A 19556-nucleotide genomic window follows, 5' to 3' on the forward strand; every position below is an offset into this window, starting at 1 on the left:
ACAACCTTAAGAACGGAGATGTTTTACAGCCCAATCCGGTGGGGTGGGGGTGATGGTGGGGGTGAATACATTTGTGCAGGTAGTGCAGACCCGTGCAAGTGGATGTGCCTTCTTTGGGGCACTTTTTAAATGAGGTAAATGTTTTGGGTGGTGGTAAGTCCATTAAGCCCTATGGAGGGCTTCCCAACAGTGGGTTTTGTTTATTTTTTCTACTTCCCTGTGCCCCTGGAAAGCCCTCTGGAAGTTCTGCACCATCCTGCCATCCCCGCCTTCTGGGGCTCTGGATTGGGCTGCCAATTGTACAGAAATAGGAAATGTGAGACACGATTGTGGCAGATTAGTAAAGAAAATTAATTTAAAACCTGTGAGGCAACTAAATGTAGTTACACAAGGAGAGGCAGTTCAAAGCATCTGGGAGACAGAAACAGCAAGTAGAAACCTCTCATATATCTAATAAGTGGAAGGTGCTTGAAAGGATTACAAATGAATAAGTGGAACCAGTTAAGTGTACAACAGCAAGGTCTTTGGCTGGAGATATTTGGGAACTCAAGTGACCCCAATAAAGACAGATAGTGAGGCTTGTATTGTACTCACCAGGAAGGGGAATGGCTATAAAGGAACTAGGAGGCCTCATTTTAATGTGCCCTTAGCTAACATACAGATCACATACAAAAACTTGTCAGGAGATGGGGGAGTAGGGAGAAATCCCATCTCTGCCTCTGACTGACAATGATTTGGCAAGACAAGTCAAACAGGTTAATATAGAGACTAGAAGCCAAAGCAAAGTACTGAATAAAAATTCAGAAAACAGGCCTGCAGCCAGAGAGGACTCCTCAGAGGGAAATTGCAACACAGAAGTCCCAGGGCAAGCACTGTCTATGAAATCAGTCTGGCTGATGGAGGAGAATATACTGCCTAGTGTGCGGATTGCACTCTCTCATACTCTGCATATTGGCTGGATACACCCATTTGGCTAATCCTGAAGAACAACGAACAAAAATAAAAATAAAAGCACTAACAGTCCAACCCAGAGTTGTCGGGTAGGTGGGGACAGAGCTGCTCTGGTGCCACCCCATCCCACCCAGAGGGCATGGGAAGTCCTAAAAAGTTTTTTAAAATCCCTCATAACAGGAAATAGAGATATGCCACAAACATCATGGTGTGTCTCTACTGGCACTCCACTAGTGTAAGGGGGCCGACTGGGCTCTGGAGGCTAAGATTGGTCTCCAGCCCACCCTTGGCCATGCTGGAGAAGTATTATGTCAGTAGGTCTCCGTGAAGGAACCAGCTTCTCGATCAGGCAATGCAGTGCCATGTGGTGCTGGGTTTCCTAAGTAAATTGCCCCTTTATGAACGCATTTGACCCTTGCACGAGTGGAAAGGGCGTTTTCACTGAGGCATAGGTGCACCAGCTCCATGGGGGATTCTCTCCCCCCCTCTGGATTAGGCTGCCCAGGTGAAGCAGCTAAAAGAAACGACAACACTGAAGAAGGTATGGTGAAATATTTTTATCCTTTCAGTAATTACTATTTTTGGCAAGAAAATCAATATGGGAGAAAATTCAGCAATAACCTCTTCAGTGAAGTCACTTGTTACTAGAAAGTATCTGCATTGTTTCTTTGCTCTGGGCTTTTATAAACTGGCTAGTGTTCTTGGTTTTGCCCTTTCTAGAAATGTGTATGATTTTCATTTGATTGCCCATTTTCCAGGTATCACCTAAATTCTCAAACAATTGGACTGGGTTAAATATGAACTCATAGGATATTAATAGCAATCTGTGATGTGATTATAGTCTCATTTAAACATAACAGATAAGAGAATCGAAATTTTTTTTGCTTGGCAACTGGAAGCATCTGGGACCAGGGGAAAGAGACTAGCGTAGGGGAAATAACTATTGATGAACACAATTATATTTTTAACAGAGGATACCAATGGTTGCAGAGCCCTAAGGAATTAAATTAATGACCTAGAAAACAAGCTCAAATTAAGAAACATCAGGTTGGGGGTAGATCCCTAGGGCTTGATGAAGGAAGGAAATAAAGATTTTTTAATAGAGTGTGTTGAAGAAAAAAAATTATAGTATTGCAAGAGATGACACACTGGAAATTTCTGGCTCACTTTTGCCGTTTCCGCATGGGCGAAATATGACGTCGTGGAAACGGGAAAAGAAACGTCAGAGCGAGAGTGTTCGCATGCATAGCGGCAGAGGTGCGCGGATTAGCGCCCGTCGTAGCACGCAATTAAGCGAAGGCGCCGTATTCAAAAATGGCGAAGCGACTCTTTTTCCGTACATGTGACGCACTTTTTGATGTACTTGCGGTCGATCGCGAACCGCGCCGCCATACGGAGCCGTTCTCAACAATGGCAACTGCCAAAAGGCCAAGCTTGAGTCACGTCCACAAACCGCGTTTGTCCCTGGTGATTTCCACAAAAGCGATGGTCAAGCACCTTTCCCCGATCCATATGCATACCTGTGCGGAGTGGTGGCTGCCCGCCACACGCTCTGGTCCTCACAGGTGACAACATGAACTGGGACTGACAATAACTGGGAGGAGAGCGGCAATGACAGATGGGGGACGGGCAGGACATCAGAACGGTAAAATCGGCCAATTGTCAGCTGCTGCTTCGCGGCGCAGCCGCGCCGGTGTAAAGCGTGGCGAGACGCGCCCTTCAGCAGCGGCTCGTGCAATCCGTCACATTTCTTGTGGGGCTCCTGCGCGCGCGCAGCTCCGCTACTGTCTATGCGAACGTTTTTTGGCGGATGCGCGTTGCTTATTCTGGCGACGTCATCAGCGTCGGCTCCTTTTTATCACGTCGCGAGGAAACGGCCTTTGTAAATTCATCTAACCCCATGCAAACGATCTGTCCCCTTTTCACTCTGGAGAAACAGAGGATTGAACTGGGTAAATCTGGATTAATTCATTTGCATTAAGAGGAATTAGTAATTACAGAATGGTAAAAGAGATTAGGAACTGCCTGATTTTGGTACACAATGGGTTCTAAAGCCATCAATTACATGTTAATTTCAGGATTACTTAATAAATCTAAATATTGCTGCTGCAATCAAGGGTCCAGAAGAATTGGCGATTTCTCGGCTCACGAGCACCAGTCAAAAGCAAATCCTTTCAAATCAAGAAAAGGATAAAACTGGGGAGGTCCCCTATAGATGATGTCTTTAGAAATGAGCAGTAACAACAATTAGCTAAATAGACATGAGGGAAATAAGTGAGGAAATAACTGGAAATAAGTGATATTAGCTTTTTAGCCATTTTCTATTTTTAAGCTTATTTTAATATAAAAGCAGAGAGGAGATTTGATGAGTGAGAACAACAACCTGTTTATTTTCAATGGTGGCCAGGCAAAGATGCATTTGAGAACATGAAATCAGTATGACATGAAAAGGCAAGAACTCTCTCATCTGTTTTCAGCAGCGATTGGTCTTGAGAGGTAGGCTGCCTCTATACACAGAGCTTCTATTAAGCATACTATGGCTAACAGTGCCATCTTAAAAAGTTCCACTCTTCTAAGTCCACTGTCTTCAACAGGCAGAATGATGTAACTCTTCAGGATTGCACTGCAAGAAACCTATACTTCATGCTTAATCCTTTGAGAAAAAAAATCTGTCAGATATAATTGCCTTTACTGTATCCTGTAACTAATTCTGTAAATTATACGTTACATGAAATACTTTGTTTTGTCTATCTTAGGGAAGTGACAGTGGTTCAGTGGCAAAGCATGAAGTTTGCCTGCAGATGATCCTCAATTCAATTCTTAGCATCTCTAGGTAAAATGGACAACTGATGGGAGACCTAAGACTTTGTTCCTAAGACTTTGGAGAGCTGTTGCCACAATCAGAGTAGAGTACTGAGCTATATTGACCAATGTTCTGACTCAGTATAAACTAGCTGCCGATGTTCATACTAATCTACTGCCCACTAATTCAATTGGATACCTCCAAGTGCTCTATCCACACACATAGCCATCCTTTTCTTTGTTCTCCTTCCTCTTCCCAATGTCTAAGCAAGATCAAAATAATATTTGCAGTGACAGTTATAATGTGATTCATAGCTATCAGTGTGAGTGGCAGTCTATAACATGAGTCTAGGTGCAAAACTGCAATTTGGCACTGAATGCCAGATTGGCCATTTCAGACTATTTGGCAGTTCCCTTTGGAATCTCACTCTGCAACAGGGGGGAAAATGTACCTCGATTCCAACCCCCAGTAGCTTGTATAGAAGTCAGCCCCATGACTTCACTGTCTTAACATGAAAGGAGGGAGAGGGGTCCCTTCTTATATGGTCATCTGCAGGGTGCGACCATGTGGAGGAAATGGTCATTCCTACCCCCCTTCTCCATGGACACCAATGCTGCTTTCCAAATATTCTGATCATGAGGAGGGAGAGTTTGCATAGCCATTTCCTCCATACAGTTGTCCCCCCAGACAGCCAGATAATTGTAGTGTGTGAGGTCAGGATGCATCATGCTGGTGCCAACATAAGCCTATCATTCGCACTGGGACACTAATGCCTGACAATGGCAGGAGATAAACGCCTAAAAGAACTTATCACATAACAATCAAAGGTGGCCCCTTCAGGCTGTCAAATTTAACTGCACATTTCTTATGAAAAACATCCATGTTAACTTGCAGCTTGTAACAATCAATCCAGTACATTTTATCCCACTTTCGCTGAGCACAATAATTTCATTTAGAAAATATCTGAACTGCCTCTCCAGAGAAGCCACTCGAGACAGCACACGTACCTTTCTCAGTTCATCCTCACAACAACCCTGTGAGAGAATGGGTGGTTTGACAGAATGATTTACACATGGCATCAAAATTGTTTTTATTCTGTTTGACATTGTTTGCAGGACTCTTATAGATTTCTATAGAGATAAGAACCCATCCTGGTAAGAATGGATTCTATGGGATTTATATGGCCCTTTTCTCAACATTCTTGTTAGAACGATAAATATTTGCCTGCATGAAGAAAAGCACTTGTTACTGATAAAGCATGGAAATTGTATCTTATTAGCATATATGTATACGTGTGTGCGTATGTTTACATGAAAAGATTCTGGTCTACTGTGGCTTGCAAAAGGGCGGTATGAACACAAAGGGACCATAATAATGGTAAAGACAAGCCTCTTTGCAGTATGTCATTCTGAAGAATCTCATTATAAAGGATCATTTTAATATCATGGAAAAACTTACTCTTTCGTGTTGGTTATTCTGTGATTGGGTATTGGAGAGATGCACGGCGGAAGCAGACAAGACATAGATGATTCCTCCAGGCGTTGTTTCTTGTTTTCTCCAAATGCGTCCAAATTCTCAGACTGCTTCAACAACAACAGACACCAGAAAATTATGGCTTAAAAAACCCTGTGTCTCATTTCACCGGCTTTCCCTACTGTTGCAGATGATAAAAACAATCACAGTGTATGTCCCTCCAAGTAATTGCAGCCTGGGTTGAGCCAAAAAAAAAATTGCCAGGCAGATTCAGCTGTGTTTTTGTTTAGGTTGAAAAGGATTTCTGTTTTTGAACATGATTCTGCCGTACCTCACTCAAACATTTCTATCATACTCTGTTTGCAGCTCAAGCAATGAAATTGGACTTGTTCAGTGTAGCTTTGAACCACAATCTGGAGATGCAATGAACTAATCACAGAATTGCTTGATGCTAAGCTAGTCTCCATTTAGAATGGTTGTTTTTGCACAGGGGCAATGACAGGTCTGCTGTCATGGCCACTGTGAATGCAAAGGCATTTGCAGCAGCAATGGAGCCTCCACTCAGGGTTTTTTCCTGTGTTTTCATTCCACCCTTTGACTCAGATGGGACTCAGACAGGCTTTTAATCTTTTTAATCTTTTTTTTAAAAAAAACAATAGTAGGATAGATAGATAGATAGATAGATAGATAGATAGATAGATAGATAGAGAGAGAGAGAGAGAGAGAGAGAGAGAGAGAGAGGCAGGAAGGTGTGGAAATCTACACATTCCTGTGTATACTCTCCCCAAACTTGCAATGAGCCTATTTCAGAAAAGACTATGGCCGTTTCCGCACTGCCCAAAAACGATGCCCTGGGGGTCGCGTTAAAGCTTGTACGCCCCAGGCTGCGTTAGCTGCAGTGAAGCTGCTGCAATGCAGCAAGCAGCGCCCGACTCGCTAAAGCAGGGGAAAAAACTCAGGCAGCCTAAACCTTTCTAACCCTTTAAAGGGTTGTTGTTGCGAGCGTCTTCCAGCGGCCTTGGTCGCGGCCGAACATGCCACGGGGGAAAACGCTGTCTCCCTTCTCGCTCCACTCCCGCAGATGTCTCCGTGTTAAATTAGCCTGCGAATTAGGGCAAGTGGAAGCCCGCCCATACTGTCCTCCGACCTCCAGGGAGGTGGGAGGGCAGCGTGATGGGATGCCTACGAAGCGGAACAACCGTGGCAGACTAATGGTGAGCGATGAAAGGAAAGAAGCGACTCATTATGGAGCCGCCTCTCAGAGGCCTTCTGCCCATTAGCCTGCTTTCGCGGCTTAGCGTGCGAACCGGCTCGCATGCACGCCCGGCAGAACTCTTGGCCAGTGATGAGGCGCTGGCAGGCCGTGCGGAAACGGCCTATATCACATCAGGAAACTGTACAGCAAAGTTGGGCAAATATATGGAAGGTAGATGTCTTGCAGAAGGCCCAACAAATGTTGCAACAGACTGTATGTGTTTGTGTGTTTGGGGGTGGTGGTGGTGGTGGTGAGGAATGCAGGATAAGTGGAAGCAATCACTGGTGATTCAAACAACATCATCATCCACCCAGCCTGGTTCTCTGGAAGTGAGGTGGAAGTATTTGTTATTTGTTTCATTTTGACTTTTCAAACAAAATACAGATGCAGGAGCTGTGATTTAAAGGGACAGCACATAATGTAGGGGGAAAGAGACTATTAACACTCTTGCCTCATGCTTTATCTATGCTGGGGAAAAATATGTGTGCCCATAAATTTGCATGGGCGTGGTGGTGGTGCAAAAGGTGCTGAACAGTGATGAATTCTGCTGGGGAAGTAGCAAGGGAAAAGGAGTTATAGCTCCTCTACCCTGGCCTCAGACTCTCCCTTCAAATTGCAGCTCCTGTAACTGCATTCTCTTAAACATCACCCGGAAAAATAATCATAGAGCCACCCAATATGCAATTTTGCACTAGGAATGTCACCTGGCTGATTCCTCCTATTCCATTATTAGCACAGGAGCTATATCTGCATTTGGGTTGGATTTACTCCCTTGTTTCTGGCATGAAAGCTGGCATTTTTAGCATGCAACTGGCACTGATGTTAGTTATTGAATTTGCTGGGATTGATAACATCCTTTTTTTAAAAAATGATAATCCTGAAACCATTTTTACTCTACAAGACCAGGAGTAGAGCCATTTCCATTCAAGAAAAAGTCCCACTCAGACGAAGCAAATATTCAATTTTGATATAAAACCTCTGTTTCCTTTCTAAAAACACATTTTAGTTTGAAGCATGCTGTCATATCCCACGAGATAGGATCCCTCTGGGCATAAATAACATAAAACACATGATAAAGCATTCTCTCTCAAGTCACAGTAGATTCTTCTTTACAGGTAGCTGTTGCAAAGAGAAGCTACTGAATGGCATTTTGATAAATCACATTTGTTTATGTAACAAAACCCACATTTTTCAATGTACTTTAAAAGGCTGAGCTCAGTAACTGCAACAAGCAAGTACAGTCTGTTGACTTTAATGGAAGCATGCCTGTTTACGTTTGCAGTAAATCTGGATTTTATGCTACAATGAAAAACAGACCATCAAAACAAAAAAAGATACAACATCAGCCCAAGAGAGCACTGCACAACCCAGCCCTTCAGTTATCTTCTAACCCCCTTCCTCCCATTATGGTCCTCTCTGTCCTTCCAAACTTTACTCCAAAGAGGTTATGGCTCATAAACCTAGACAGATATCTAGTTTTTGAAGGCTGCATGTCCTACGCTTGAAAAGGGGGACCAGTGCTTATCTGCGATACCTAAAGGCCAAACTACATGAAACTATTTTCAACAAGTTGGGTTTCAGTTTCCACAAACCCAATTAATTTTCACCTCAGTCACATAGCAGCTGGAGGGAACATCACTTTTAAAGCCTGTAGGAGCCAATTTGGATTAGGGCAGTGGCATGCGGTAGGGGGGAGGGGAAGAGAACATATCTTTTGCCTCTTTACCACCTTTCCCCTCTGCTGAAAGGTCCTGGTGAGGAGTTATTTGCATACCTTTGTACATGCTTGTAAATACTCTGCATGCAGCTCTATAATTATGCAAATCATTCCCTGTACAGGCTGTTTACTCTAAGGGAAAAAGTGTGTATAGGGGAGAGACAGGAGCCTCCTTCTCCCCTCATGTTACTGTCCTTGTTTCTTGCCAACTTTAAAAGTGACATTCCCTGTAGCTGCTGTGTGACCGAGAGGAAAGAGAGTTGGGTCAACTGAACTCAAACACAATTTGTTAAAAATATATTGTGTAATTTGGCCATAAGCTTCCTGATGAGAATCCTCCTCCTCTATTATAGCAAAGAGGGGTGTCTGCTTACAGATTTCGTAGAAGCCGAAATAGGAAAAGGACAGGTGACCTGTAATCACCCCTGTCTTCCTCTCAACTCCTGATACCAGCAGGAGCTGCAAACTCAACATAACATTTGTCTACAAGCTGTCAGAGAATTCTGGCAGCAGAAAGCAGTGTGCCATTGTGATGTAAAGGGATTAGACTGATCAGCAGGAAATAGCATGCCATGTGCTGCCTTTTAGCTTGGATTTTAAACTGGGGGGAGACTATTGAGCATAAAGGATGTGTGTCCCTGAACTTTTTCTAGACCTATGACCTTTCCTCAAGAGGTGTAGAAGACTCTCCCCTTGCAGCTGCAGGAGAAGGGGGACTATGAGTTATATCCTAGAAATCAAATTTGCCCTTTCCCATGCCAAAGATTCAATTAAGCTGTAAAGGGGGACTGCCCATAGTGGATCAAAGGGTCAGAAAAGTTTGGGATCTGATTTTTGTGGACCAATCCTCCCCGTTCCTTCACCAGTTAAATATTTGTGGATCACAACTTGTTTTCCTGTGGCACAATTTTCCAGTCAAAGGCAATAACTGTCACCACAGCCATTTTATTCCTGGGAAATGTTTTCCACCATGAAGGCAGAGAGATGGTGGACAAAGCTGAGTGAACTATAGAGTCTGGGGATAGCGCTTTCCTGGTTGTTACAGCCTAGTTAGGATGCTGAGTACCTTTGAACAAGTATTGGGAAACAGTTGTAAGTGGCAAATAAATGGAAATTTGGACAATTACTGTGCTTTCTATTCCTGAAATGCATGCTAATTATCTTCAGCAAACGCATAACAAAGGATTGCAATGTAAACTCTACCCTTAAACTTTGTTTCTGGCATTAAAATTTCTGTTCTTACTAACAATTATTATAAAATAACATCACCCAAATTAATTGAATTAAAATGGGCAGGATCCACTTTGCAGCTAAAAAGATTGACTGTTAGACTATGAACTAGTTCTCAGAGGGGCTCATCCCCCGTGCCTGAGTCACTTCCTGACTGGAAGCAGTGGCTCGTACAAAGATGCAGTGGATAGTTTCCTCTGAGAGTGTTTAAGATCCCATCATGCCCGAAGAGGTATGTACAAACTTACTGGCCCATTACTGATGGAACACTTACTGCAGGTCTTTTAGCTGCATGATGGGGCTGAAGTGTGGTTTCCTTGCGTTTCTCTGTTTTCACACGAGAAGGCAGCCCAGTCCTCCCTGCAGCTAGTCTCAACAGGCCTCTGTTTGCTGGTTCTCTTAACACCACCCTTCCTAAAGGCATAGATCTGATAACACTCAGTAGTCCCTATGCTATATAGTTGATATTCTCTCCCCGCACCTCTGCTCCACAGACACTCTTTCTCGCTCTCTCCCCCAGCCTCTCTCTCTTGCTGCTGCTGTGGGAGAGAGGCTTGTTTTTAAAAAGAGGCTTGTCTGGGAAAAAAAGTTTTTTAAAAGCAGAGCGAGGGAGGTAGGCTGGAGCCAGAAACAGACTCTGCTTGTGCTGTTCCCTGCAAAAGCCAATCGATACACTGATATATTGATATGAGTGTTTAGAGTAGATGGAAAGACCCAGCAACATGGAAGGGAGGGGGATGAGGGACAAGGCATAGAAGGCAGTGTGAAAAGTGGGGAGGGTGGAGCTAGGTAGGCTGGCCACGGATGGAGGGAAGATGTCTGGGACAAAGCTGGGCTCACTGACAAATCTCCCTGCTCCGGTGACGAAGCAAAATTAAATTTGTGCTACAAGTGGTCTTGCTTACCATGGGGAGACTAGAAAGTGAAAGTGGGACTTGATGAAAAATGAAATCTAGCTGCAACAGATATTTTCCCCCATCACACAGCAGATGCCTTGTGCATAATCGGCCATTGTTTTTGTACATTGTCATTGTGACCTTTTTTGTCTCACCGTTTCTCATTCCTGGTGTTCTGATTCATTTGATGCCTTTATGCCATTTAACACCATGCAGAAGTTCTATACAATTTATATGCAGCTGGTGCAAAAATGTTCAAAATGTGTTGATTTTAATAAGAAACATTGCTATGAAGGTGTTGAAAATGACATCAAGGCAAGACTCACTGGTTCAATTTTCATAAGGGAGAAGCGAAATTGAAACAAGTATTTCCAAGTTACAAAATTCAATTCCATCCCTATACTTGAGGCAGAAATGCGGCAGAATTAAATGCTCCCTGTGGTCCAAAGGGGAAAAAGACATCATTCAGAGACACAAAAAGTAGCCTCCTTAATGGGTGTGCACCTTTGGATGGAATGGATTCTTTAATTTTGTAAAGAATCTATATTTCATGGTGTAGAAATATTACCCTTCCACATACTAGTATGTCCCAGCAAAGTCTGGGAAATACTGATTCAGTTCTGCCAATGTACATCTTTCATGTGCACAAGAAAGGCTTTCCAGAGGTAGACTAAAAGGCCAAGGGAGCAAACGCTGGCTCAGTCCTGACACTCTCACTCTCCTGAGAGAGAACAACAATTCCCCATCCACTATAAAGATATGGATTACCTTGTGCTTCCTTTTTGATTTAGTGGAGGGTTTTTCAGCAGCTGGTGTCGGGGACTCTCGGGATTGTCGCCTGTGCTTCGTATTAACCTCGCGGGGTTCCAGCTTCCCAGATGTGCTCTCAAAAGTGTCTTGTCCAGGGATCCGAGAGAGTAAACTCAGGTCTATTTTCACCCAAAGGTATTTGAGCTCTTCATACTCTTTGAGCGGGAAAAGGGGTTCATTCTGCACAATTGGGATAGGCGAGAAAAGCTGCTCCTCTAAATCATTGCCATTCTGGTCAATGGAGGTATTGCTACTGTTGCTTGTTAAGCTACTTACGCTGAGGATGTTACTGCTGGAGTCCTTGGCTTTAATGCTACTGTCAGGGCCACTGCAGCCCTGCAAGTTCTTTGCCTGCAGGCCCTCTTCCTGGTCAGTGTTTGAATCAGAGGTGGACGAATCTGTTTCCACAAATTCTCGTGATTTGGGAACTGTTTTGCTGGGGCCTCTGTATTTCTTCTTTTCGGGAGCAGGCCCCACGCTTGTCCTTGGTTCTTTCCTTGGAGCTGTATTCCCGGTGGTTACCTTGGTGCGAAGTTTTGGCTGTTCTTGGGAGTCTTGCATTTCCTTCTCTTTGGGTGTGCTGCTGGTATTATTTGGTTTAGGCCAGTTATAGTCTTCAGTGCTGGAAGTCCTTTCTACCTTTTTGGGTTGTTTTTTCCCGGTAGTCCTTTGGGAGGGGGGTTCATTGTGAGCCGGCGATTTCTGCTTTGAACTTTTTGCTTCTGCTGGAGCTTTCTGGGCAACCCGGGGTTTGGCTTTTTCACGGATAGGACTACGTAGTGCCCTGTCTTTGGAATCGGTCAGGGCTAGGCTGCTGCTCAGCTTCCCTTTGTTCTGTCCTTCGATTGGTGGGTTGCTCTGAGACTGTGAGTTGTTCTCACTGTGGCTCTCATGCTGGTTGCTGATGATGGTCTTGTTGTGGGGATTGACTTTATTCAACCATTTATCCAGCTGCCATTTGTTAGCTGAGGGGGGTTCAGGCTGTAGAAGGAGAAATGACAAACAATCAGCTCTTCAACAAGTTAAATGAACATTGCATTCCCAACACTGACTTCTATTTTAGTTAAGCAATGGCTATTGCTTACCAAATTGCATTAGAGAAGGTCAGGAAACTTATTTTTTTCCCCCAAGGTCATTATTGTGTGTGTGTTTCTTTAAAATGAGAGGTAAGTTGTATAAGGAAGGGGAGTGAAAGTGGTTGACAGAGCAAGGTGATTAGTTGACTGGAGAGTGACTGTGGAGAGTCTGTGCTGAACTGAGAGAGAGGATGTATAACTGGGGAGAGAGACAGCAGTCTGGGCTGGAGACTGACAGGGGGTCAGTCGGAGTTAAACCGAATCAGAATGCGAACAGGACTTGAGAGAGAGAAAATATTACATGTTGAACAAACAAAGAAGGTCAGCTGCTAAGCTGTACTGAGAGTGAGAGACCAGAAAGGGAGACATGTCCTATGATGGTCTCAGAGATGTAAAGGAGAGAGTGAATTGATGTAAAGTGAAAGTCACCTCAGCAGAAGTTGCTGCCTCAGTTTGTTTTATTTATTGTAAATTGTTTTCTTGAAACATTGAAGCTGTAGAACACATATAAATAGAACTTTAATTTGTTAAAAGTAACCTGGAATCCCACACTAACTGTACCAATTGTGAATCTAGATAGTAATCTCACAGCAGAAGAAACAGGCATGGAAGTCAGGATCAGTATAAAAATAATCATGAGAAGTCCAGCCACCTTCTTTCTAAAATAGCAAAAAATGGGCCAAGGTCTCAAAGTTCTAAGATGCAGTGAGATGGGTAGAGTCCAGTAGCCTACATTCAAAACACTTCCCTTCTGCTAAAGCAGCGGTTCTCAACCTGTGTGTCGTGACCCCTTTGGGGGGTCGAACGACCGTTACACAGGGGTCGCCTAAGACTCTCTGCATCAGTGCTCTCCATCTGTAAAATGGATAAATGTTAGGGTTTGGGGTCACCACAGCATGAGGAACTGTATTAAAGGGTCGCAGCATTAGGAAGGTTGAGAACAAAAACAGCCTTGCCCCTGGTTTATCTGGCAACTGGGCTGAACAAAACCCCCAGTCAGATTATCTTTTCCTCTCTGATCAACTGGTAATCATGTGGACTGCATTATTTCTTCAAAACCACTCAGGTTTTGTATTTGCAAAAGACAGGGAGATATTCTTTTGCAAAAACCAATGCTAACTGTGTGAATTAACATCAGAGAGGATTGTATGAAAGTGCCTTTGGCAAACCAGATGGCTCTTCCATCTAGTTTAGCGCTGTCTGTTCTGACTAGCAGCTGCCTTCCAGGCTCTAAGGCACATTCCAGGCTCTATTCTGCACATGCAGAATAATGCACTTTCAAACTGCTTTCAGTGCTCTTTGAAGCTGTGTGGAATAGCAAAATCCACTTGCAAACAGTTGTGAAAGTGGTTTGAAAATGCATTATTTTGCGTGTGCGGAAGGGGCCTAAGACAGAGAATGATCTCTCAGTATCAATTTGAGATCCTTCACATGGAGATGCTCAGGACTGAACCTGGCTGCTTCTGCATTCAAACCACATCCTACACCACAGAGCCATAGACCTTCCCCTAAGGGGAGGACAAAAACCCCTTTGGTTTTACCTCTGGAGTTCCACTGCGTGACTCTTCATTGCACTCACTGTCACTGGAGCTGGTTTCACTGTCTGAATCAGATTCGGAGCTGCTCTCAGATTCACTGGAGCTCCCAGAACCTCCACTGGAATGCACTAAGACAGTGTTATGTGTTGTCGTCAATGGAAGGCCACTGTAAGGAGAAAAGCAAATCATTCTTAGATCCATCTGGTCACTCTAACTTGGTCATCCATGATCTTGTACAGGTTCTTGGTCAGCTGTGATGCCCACAGGTCTTCTCCTTCCAAACAGGCTGCATCAGAAAAAGCCTCTACTCCACCTTTATTCCATTTCATTACTGTCCCGTATGTGATATAGCTGTACATACTCACTTGTCCTTTCTTGGGCTGCCTCTGCACCACAGAGAATATTGTGCTATTGTTGCATAGCAGCAATCATTCGAAACTTATCCTGTGTGGACAAGCCAATCCAGTTGCAAATGGTAGTGCAGTAACTAACCATGTGTGGATTCAGACTTGCTCTCTTGTCCAATACCTTATACCAACCTGTGACTTATGGGCAGGATGTGCTCCCTGAAGCAACAGTATCTAATCCATGGTATCCTTTCCAAAATGTTAACCAAAGGAAATCTATTTCCACATTGCCAAAGAGACTTGATTTAAGCTATAGGTTATAAAGACTTGCTTTAAGTTATAAATTGTCTTTGGGTTTTTCACGTAATGTCTTGTGCTAGGTTGTATCTGAGTTCATGGCACTGAGTTATCTGTAGAACCATTATCATTAAGTGCCCCCTCTTGACCATCTATGAGAAAAGTCTATTTGTGTGACTAAATATATCTCAGGGAACAAGGGTGACTTGAGAATAAGGGTGACTTGGTGCCTGTGTTTTGTGGCCTTCAAGAGTTATAAAAAGTTTGAAAGCTAATTGGATATAAGTAGGACAGTGAAATGGTGGTTCTCCTAGAATTGTGCTTCCGGGGCACTGCAGAAGGGCCTGTGCTCTCATTACTAAGGCAAGACTGTTGTTGCTTCCTGATGGTTCCACCCCACACTTCTATTCTAATGGCTGAACTTCACAAAACCTTGGTGGAATCAGCAGGAGACTCTCCTGATGATACCACCCAGGTTTGGTGAAGTTTGGTTCATGTGGGCCAAAGTTATGGACCCTCAAATGTTTAGCCCCCATCTCCTATTGGCTCCCATTGGAGTATTTTTCCCCCAAAAAGGTGCATATACAAGCAGGTCCAGGAAAATCCTATGATAAGGGGGTGGGGGGAGCGCCAGAAACAGGACTGGTCTGTGTTCCATGGTTCAGCTGTGAGGAGATCTTGAGGGAACCTGGATATTTTGGGTGACTATCCCAGGATTAATCACCAGTGAGGATATCACCAATGTCTGTATACCAACACTCTTTAGGGCTGAGTTTATGATGTGGGTACAGAACTCTTTCCCCTTTCTGATTGGGGAGACACAAGTATTTTCTGTTTTAACTGCATTTATTACATTTTTATCCTCCCTTTTCTCCAAGGAACTCAGGGTGGGGTATGTGGGCAAAGGGGCCAAAAGGGGAACAAATCTGAGGAGAACAGGCCTCTCTTACACAAGTTTGGGAGAAAATAGGCCACGGCTTTCATTGGACACAGCAGAAGGAGCGATAGCATAGCATGGGGGTGGATCCCACTTCAGATGACCTGTACAAAGAAGGCAGTATGGGTGTTTGGGGTTGAGAAACATGTGCTTTGCCAGCACTGTCCCCCAGCACTGTAGAGGGAACCCCCTCCCTCACATCACTCCCTGGTTCTGTGGTGGCAAACACGGTCCTCAGGGAGTCAGGATTGTCACTTATGGATTTCTCTTTCTTCACATATGATCATACAGATTAGGCTGACAGCAAATGGCAAGCTGTGAGCTTCATGGCTGAGTAGGGATTTAAATCCAGGGACTGAATCCAGACAAGATTGGAAATTTCCACCAATTCCCCCTTCCTGCTGCAGAAGCCCCATGCCATTTCTCAGAGGCCCTTTCCACATGGCAATGGTGCAGGGGTGCGTCGGCATAAACAATGCCGATGCACCCCCCTGGGAGCATTCACATGGACGATCCTGGGAGGGCAGCAGGCAGCGGCACAGATTTCGCACAGGCTGTGCCGTTGCTGAACGCTACCTTGTCTCCTGGCTTCCAGCATGTCATAGAGGCCAGGGGACACCCCCCCCCCTGCAGGCTGGAGCGATGGCTCTGGAGTCGCAGGCCAGGGGGGCATGTTCCCTGGCCTCTGTGATGAGCCAGAAGCCAGGAGACGAGGTAGGCATTCAGGGACGGTGCGGGGGAAATGGTGCCTTCCAGCCATTGCTGTTCGCACGGCAGTGGTTGGAAGACGCTGCTTCCGAAAAACCTCGCTCAGACAGCGAGGTTTGGAAGCAGCGTCTTTGCGCCGCTCGGGGGTTGCGAGGCCTGTGCTGCTGCAATGCAGCAGTGCTGGCCAGGTGAACTCCTCCCCAGCGACACTGTTTTTAGTGTCCCTGGGGCGCTCTTTTCTGCCCGGGCGGAAAGGGCCAGGGTCTCCTGTACCCCCAGCAGCCTTCTTGGGAGATCAGTGAGCTGCAGTTGGGGAAAGGGGAAGCTGTCCTCTAAAAATCTATTCTGGATCCAACCTTAGGTTCACCAAGGCCTGTTCTCACCCAAGAATCATATTGGCTGCTGCTTTATTTATTCTATTAATAATAGTTTCTAAAATTATTAACGTATTTGAACAAATCTGCTATTGTTAATGCTCCAAATATTTTGCTTATTTAGGGCTTGTGGTGTAGCACTCTGAATCTTGCAGTCCCAAGAGAGCAGCATGTAATTGTTTCAAAAGAAATTAAAATAAATAAATAATCAGGAAGGCAGAAGTGGGCTCAACATACTTTCTTAGACCAGTGTTTCCAAATCAGTGAATGGGTGTCAAAGTCATTTTTATTCCACTTTAGAATCTCTGTTTGTCATCATCCTTGGCCTTGTCCAAAAATGTTAGGGTATTACATGGAAATCCTTAATCATTTTTTCCTGAGGGATCTGATTCCAAGATCCGGAGAACACACTGGATTCAGTGGGAAAGAGGATCTGGAAGCTCTGATTTTTCAAACAGTTTCTAATATTGTTGGGTTTTTTAAAAAACAAAACAAAGCAAAACACAAGGATTATGAGCTAATGGACCAATAAGATGTAATTTACTGTCACATCCAAACCTGTTAGTCTGTGGCTTGCAAAAACAAATAACTATCATCTAAATAATTTACCAATGCACAATCTTGATTTTTATTTTTTCGGCTAACACATTTATAATTTATGTTCAAATGAAGGACATTAGGCAGCTCTAATATTTGAATATAACACTTTAAAAATTAATTTTAACAAAGGCTATGGGGTTATTCCCCTCCCCCAGGCTGTACACAAAATTGTACACATTACAATTCTCTAGAGATGCCTTGGAGATTCTTTATTGGGAGTTTTTTTTTCCACTCAAGCTTTGTTAACTCGACACCAAAATAACGCTCCTCAGTATCTCTGTTTCAAACCATCTTCTGTGCATTCCACCCCCATAAGCCACTACTATTTATAGAATAAAAGCATGGTTTAAATAATTGGATTTCTAAAGCAATAGTTTTTGTGTGCTACAGTAGCTCTGTATTGACTTCCAAGCTCCATTTAAGGCGCAGGTAATAATCTATCAAGTCCTAAATAGCATAGACTCACTACCTCTGAAAAAATGGCCTTGAGTAAACCATCTCTGCATTAAGCCTGGATTGCAAGGGCATACCACCACTCCAGAGATTCACTCTTATTGCCTGAGGGGAAACAGTCTTCCCTTGGAGACTCACCCAAACTAGAGTACATGTCTTTTGAAAGCAGTGTAACATTTTAATTCAAACTGGCTTTTGATGACCGGGGACTGGAAGGGATGGTTTAATACAATTAGAATATTGTAACCTGAGCTTCTTGTGTCCTGTTAACAGACAAACAAATGACTCTGATTCCATTAAGCTCTAGTCAAATGTTCATCTTTATACTAGCAAGGTTATGTTTCCAGGAAAAGCCTGTGAATTCCATAACTTTGTAATATGGGGTACGAAATTAGTTTCTTTGCAACGTGTATTCTTGTACCCAGACACAAATCATGCAAAAGGTGTGCAAACAAAGGTGTTCATGTTTTTGTCAGAGAAACAGAACTCATGCTTTAGTATCCGTTCACCCAATCAAGAGAGATAACACCTGATGATGGATTTTAAATTTGCAAAGCTCACTATTGGAAAGGTGGAACTGTTTGTTAGCACTCCATTATGGATATTCAATATTTCTCCCAACCCTATCTCATGGGATGTGCGTGGCCAATTTCAAATCACCACCATCGTTCCTTGGAATTGTTTGTGAGCTCTTTTCTCCCTTTCCCATATTTTTTCCCTTTCAATTCTTCCCTTTCAATAAACAAACCCAATCAAACAGTCTCTCCCCTTTCTCAGATTTTAATCAAACAAATGGCACAAGAGCAACTCCCAGAAGCCAAAAATCAAGGACAGTATAACCAGAGTGTCCATAAGAATTCTTGCTCTACTGGGGCACACGAGGATGTTAAAACAGCCCGAGAACAAGCTGAGCTGAACTGTCACTATGGCTTATTAAAGGGTGGGCTGTGACAATGATGAGGGTGTAGATTCAGCCTACAGTGGAACCTTGGTTTTCATTGCCCTCGGTTTTCATTCGTTTTGGTTTTTGTCAATTGCCTGTGCGAAAAAGTTGATTCGGATTTCGTCAATTGCCTCAGTTTTTGTCGATTTCCATTGCCTGCTGTCCATCAAAACCACGTCAATAGAGGGCGACCCAGAACTGCAAGGTAGGTGGCCCCATAGTGCCTCAGTTTTCGTCAGTTTCGGTTTTCGCCAGCTCCTGCCGAACATATTAATGACGAAAACCGAGGTTCCACAGTACTTCTCAGCTTTCTCTTGCCCATCCATGGCCTTGCAGGGCAGTGGATCATGAAGAACTTTCCAGGAAAGTTCAAGGGCCAGTCTGCCTCTGTATATTTTTTTCTTGTCTGTTACAGAAGAAGCGCTTGGATTTATACCTCACCTTTCTCTCCTGTAAGGAGAATCAAAGCAGCTTACAACTCCTTCCTTCCCTCAGCCCAGAGGTAGGTAGGGCCAAGAGGCAGGTGGGGCCAAGAAAGTTCTGAGAGAACTGGGATTAGCCCAACATCACCCAGAGGCTTCATGTGTAGGAGCGGGGACACAAATCCAGTTCACCAGATAAGAGTCTGCTATATGGAAGAGTGGAGAATCAAGCCCAGTTCTCCAAATTACAGTCCATCTGCTCTTGACCACTATACTGTGCTGGCTCTTAAACCTTTGCAACTGTCTCCAACAATAGCAGATTTAAAGCTTTTGGGCTAATTATTTGTTGATGTGATGGGCAGCACACTCATCACTGCTGAGTTGAAATGTGGTTGCAACAACTCTCCATCAAGCAAGGCCTTTCCCGCTGTTAAATTTTTGGTTGTATTGCATGGCAAGAACTAGGAGGATGCACTATTGATGATCTGCTCTAAATGCACTCAGTTATTTTGATTGACTGTGCATATTTTCACCTTTGAAACCAAAAATATAAATCGTGCCCTTTTCAGATGCAATGCCAACTGTATACTGGAAGCATAGTTGGTCAACTTGCATGCATGGTTGGATACCCCCAAAGTAATAATGGCTAAAAAGGACTATAGAAACAGCATCCTTTGGAGTGATTTTAGTTAGGAGTTAACATGATTAAAAATACCCTCTGTGACT

The 19556-nt window shown here is 43.9% G+C and overlaps 1 protein-coding gene across 4 annotated transcripts in view; it reads right to left on the bottom strand.

Moving 5' to 3' along the window:
- The window catches only part of AFF2 (AF4/FMR2 family member 2), a 472276-nt gene that overhangs the window by 42618 nt on the left and 410102 nt on the right, over positions 1-19556 (bottom strand). For 2 of the 4 annotated variants that reach the window (XM_048515047.1, XM_048515045.1), the window contains exons 10-12: positions 13753-13915; positions 11094-12116; positions 5213-5334 (exon numbers count right to left, since the gene is read on the bottom strand). In XM_048515047.1, coding sequence (XP_048371004.1) covers positions 5213-5334; positions 11094-12116; positions 13753-13915 — 1308 coding nt within the window. Of the gene's footprint in view, positions 1-5212; positions 5338-11093; positions 12117-13752; positions 13916-19556 lie in introns of all 4 variants that reach the window. The other 2 variants (XM_048515046.1, XM_048515044.1) reach the window with 1 other exon arrangement.

The sequence above is a fragment of the Sphaerodactylus townsendi genome, linkage group LG13, assembly GCF_021028975.2.
Source record: "Sphaerodactylus townsendi isolate TG3544 linkage group LG13, MPM_Stown_v2.3, whole genome shotgun sequence".
In the NCBI taxonomy this organism is placed as follows: domain Eukaryota; kingdom Metazoa; phylum Chordata; class Lepidosauria; order Squamata; family Sphaerodactylidae; genus Sphaerodactylus; species Sphaerodactylus townsendi.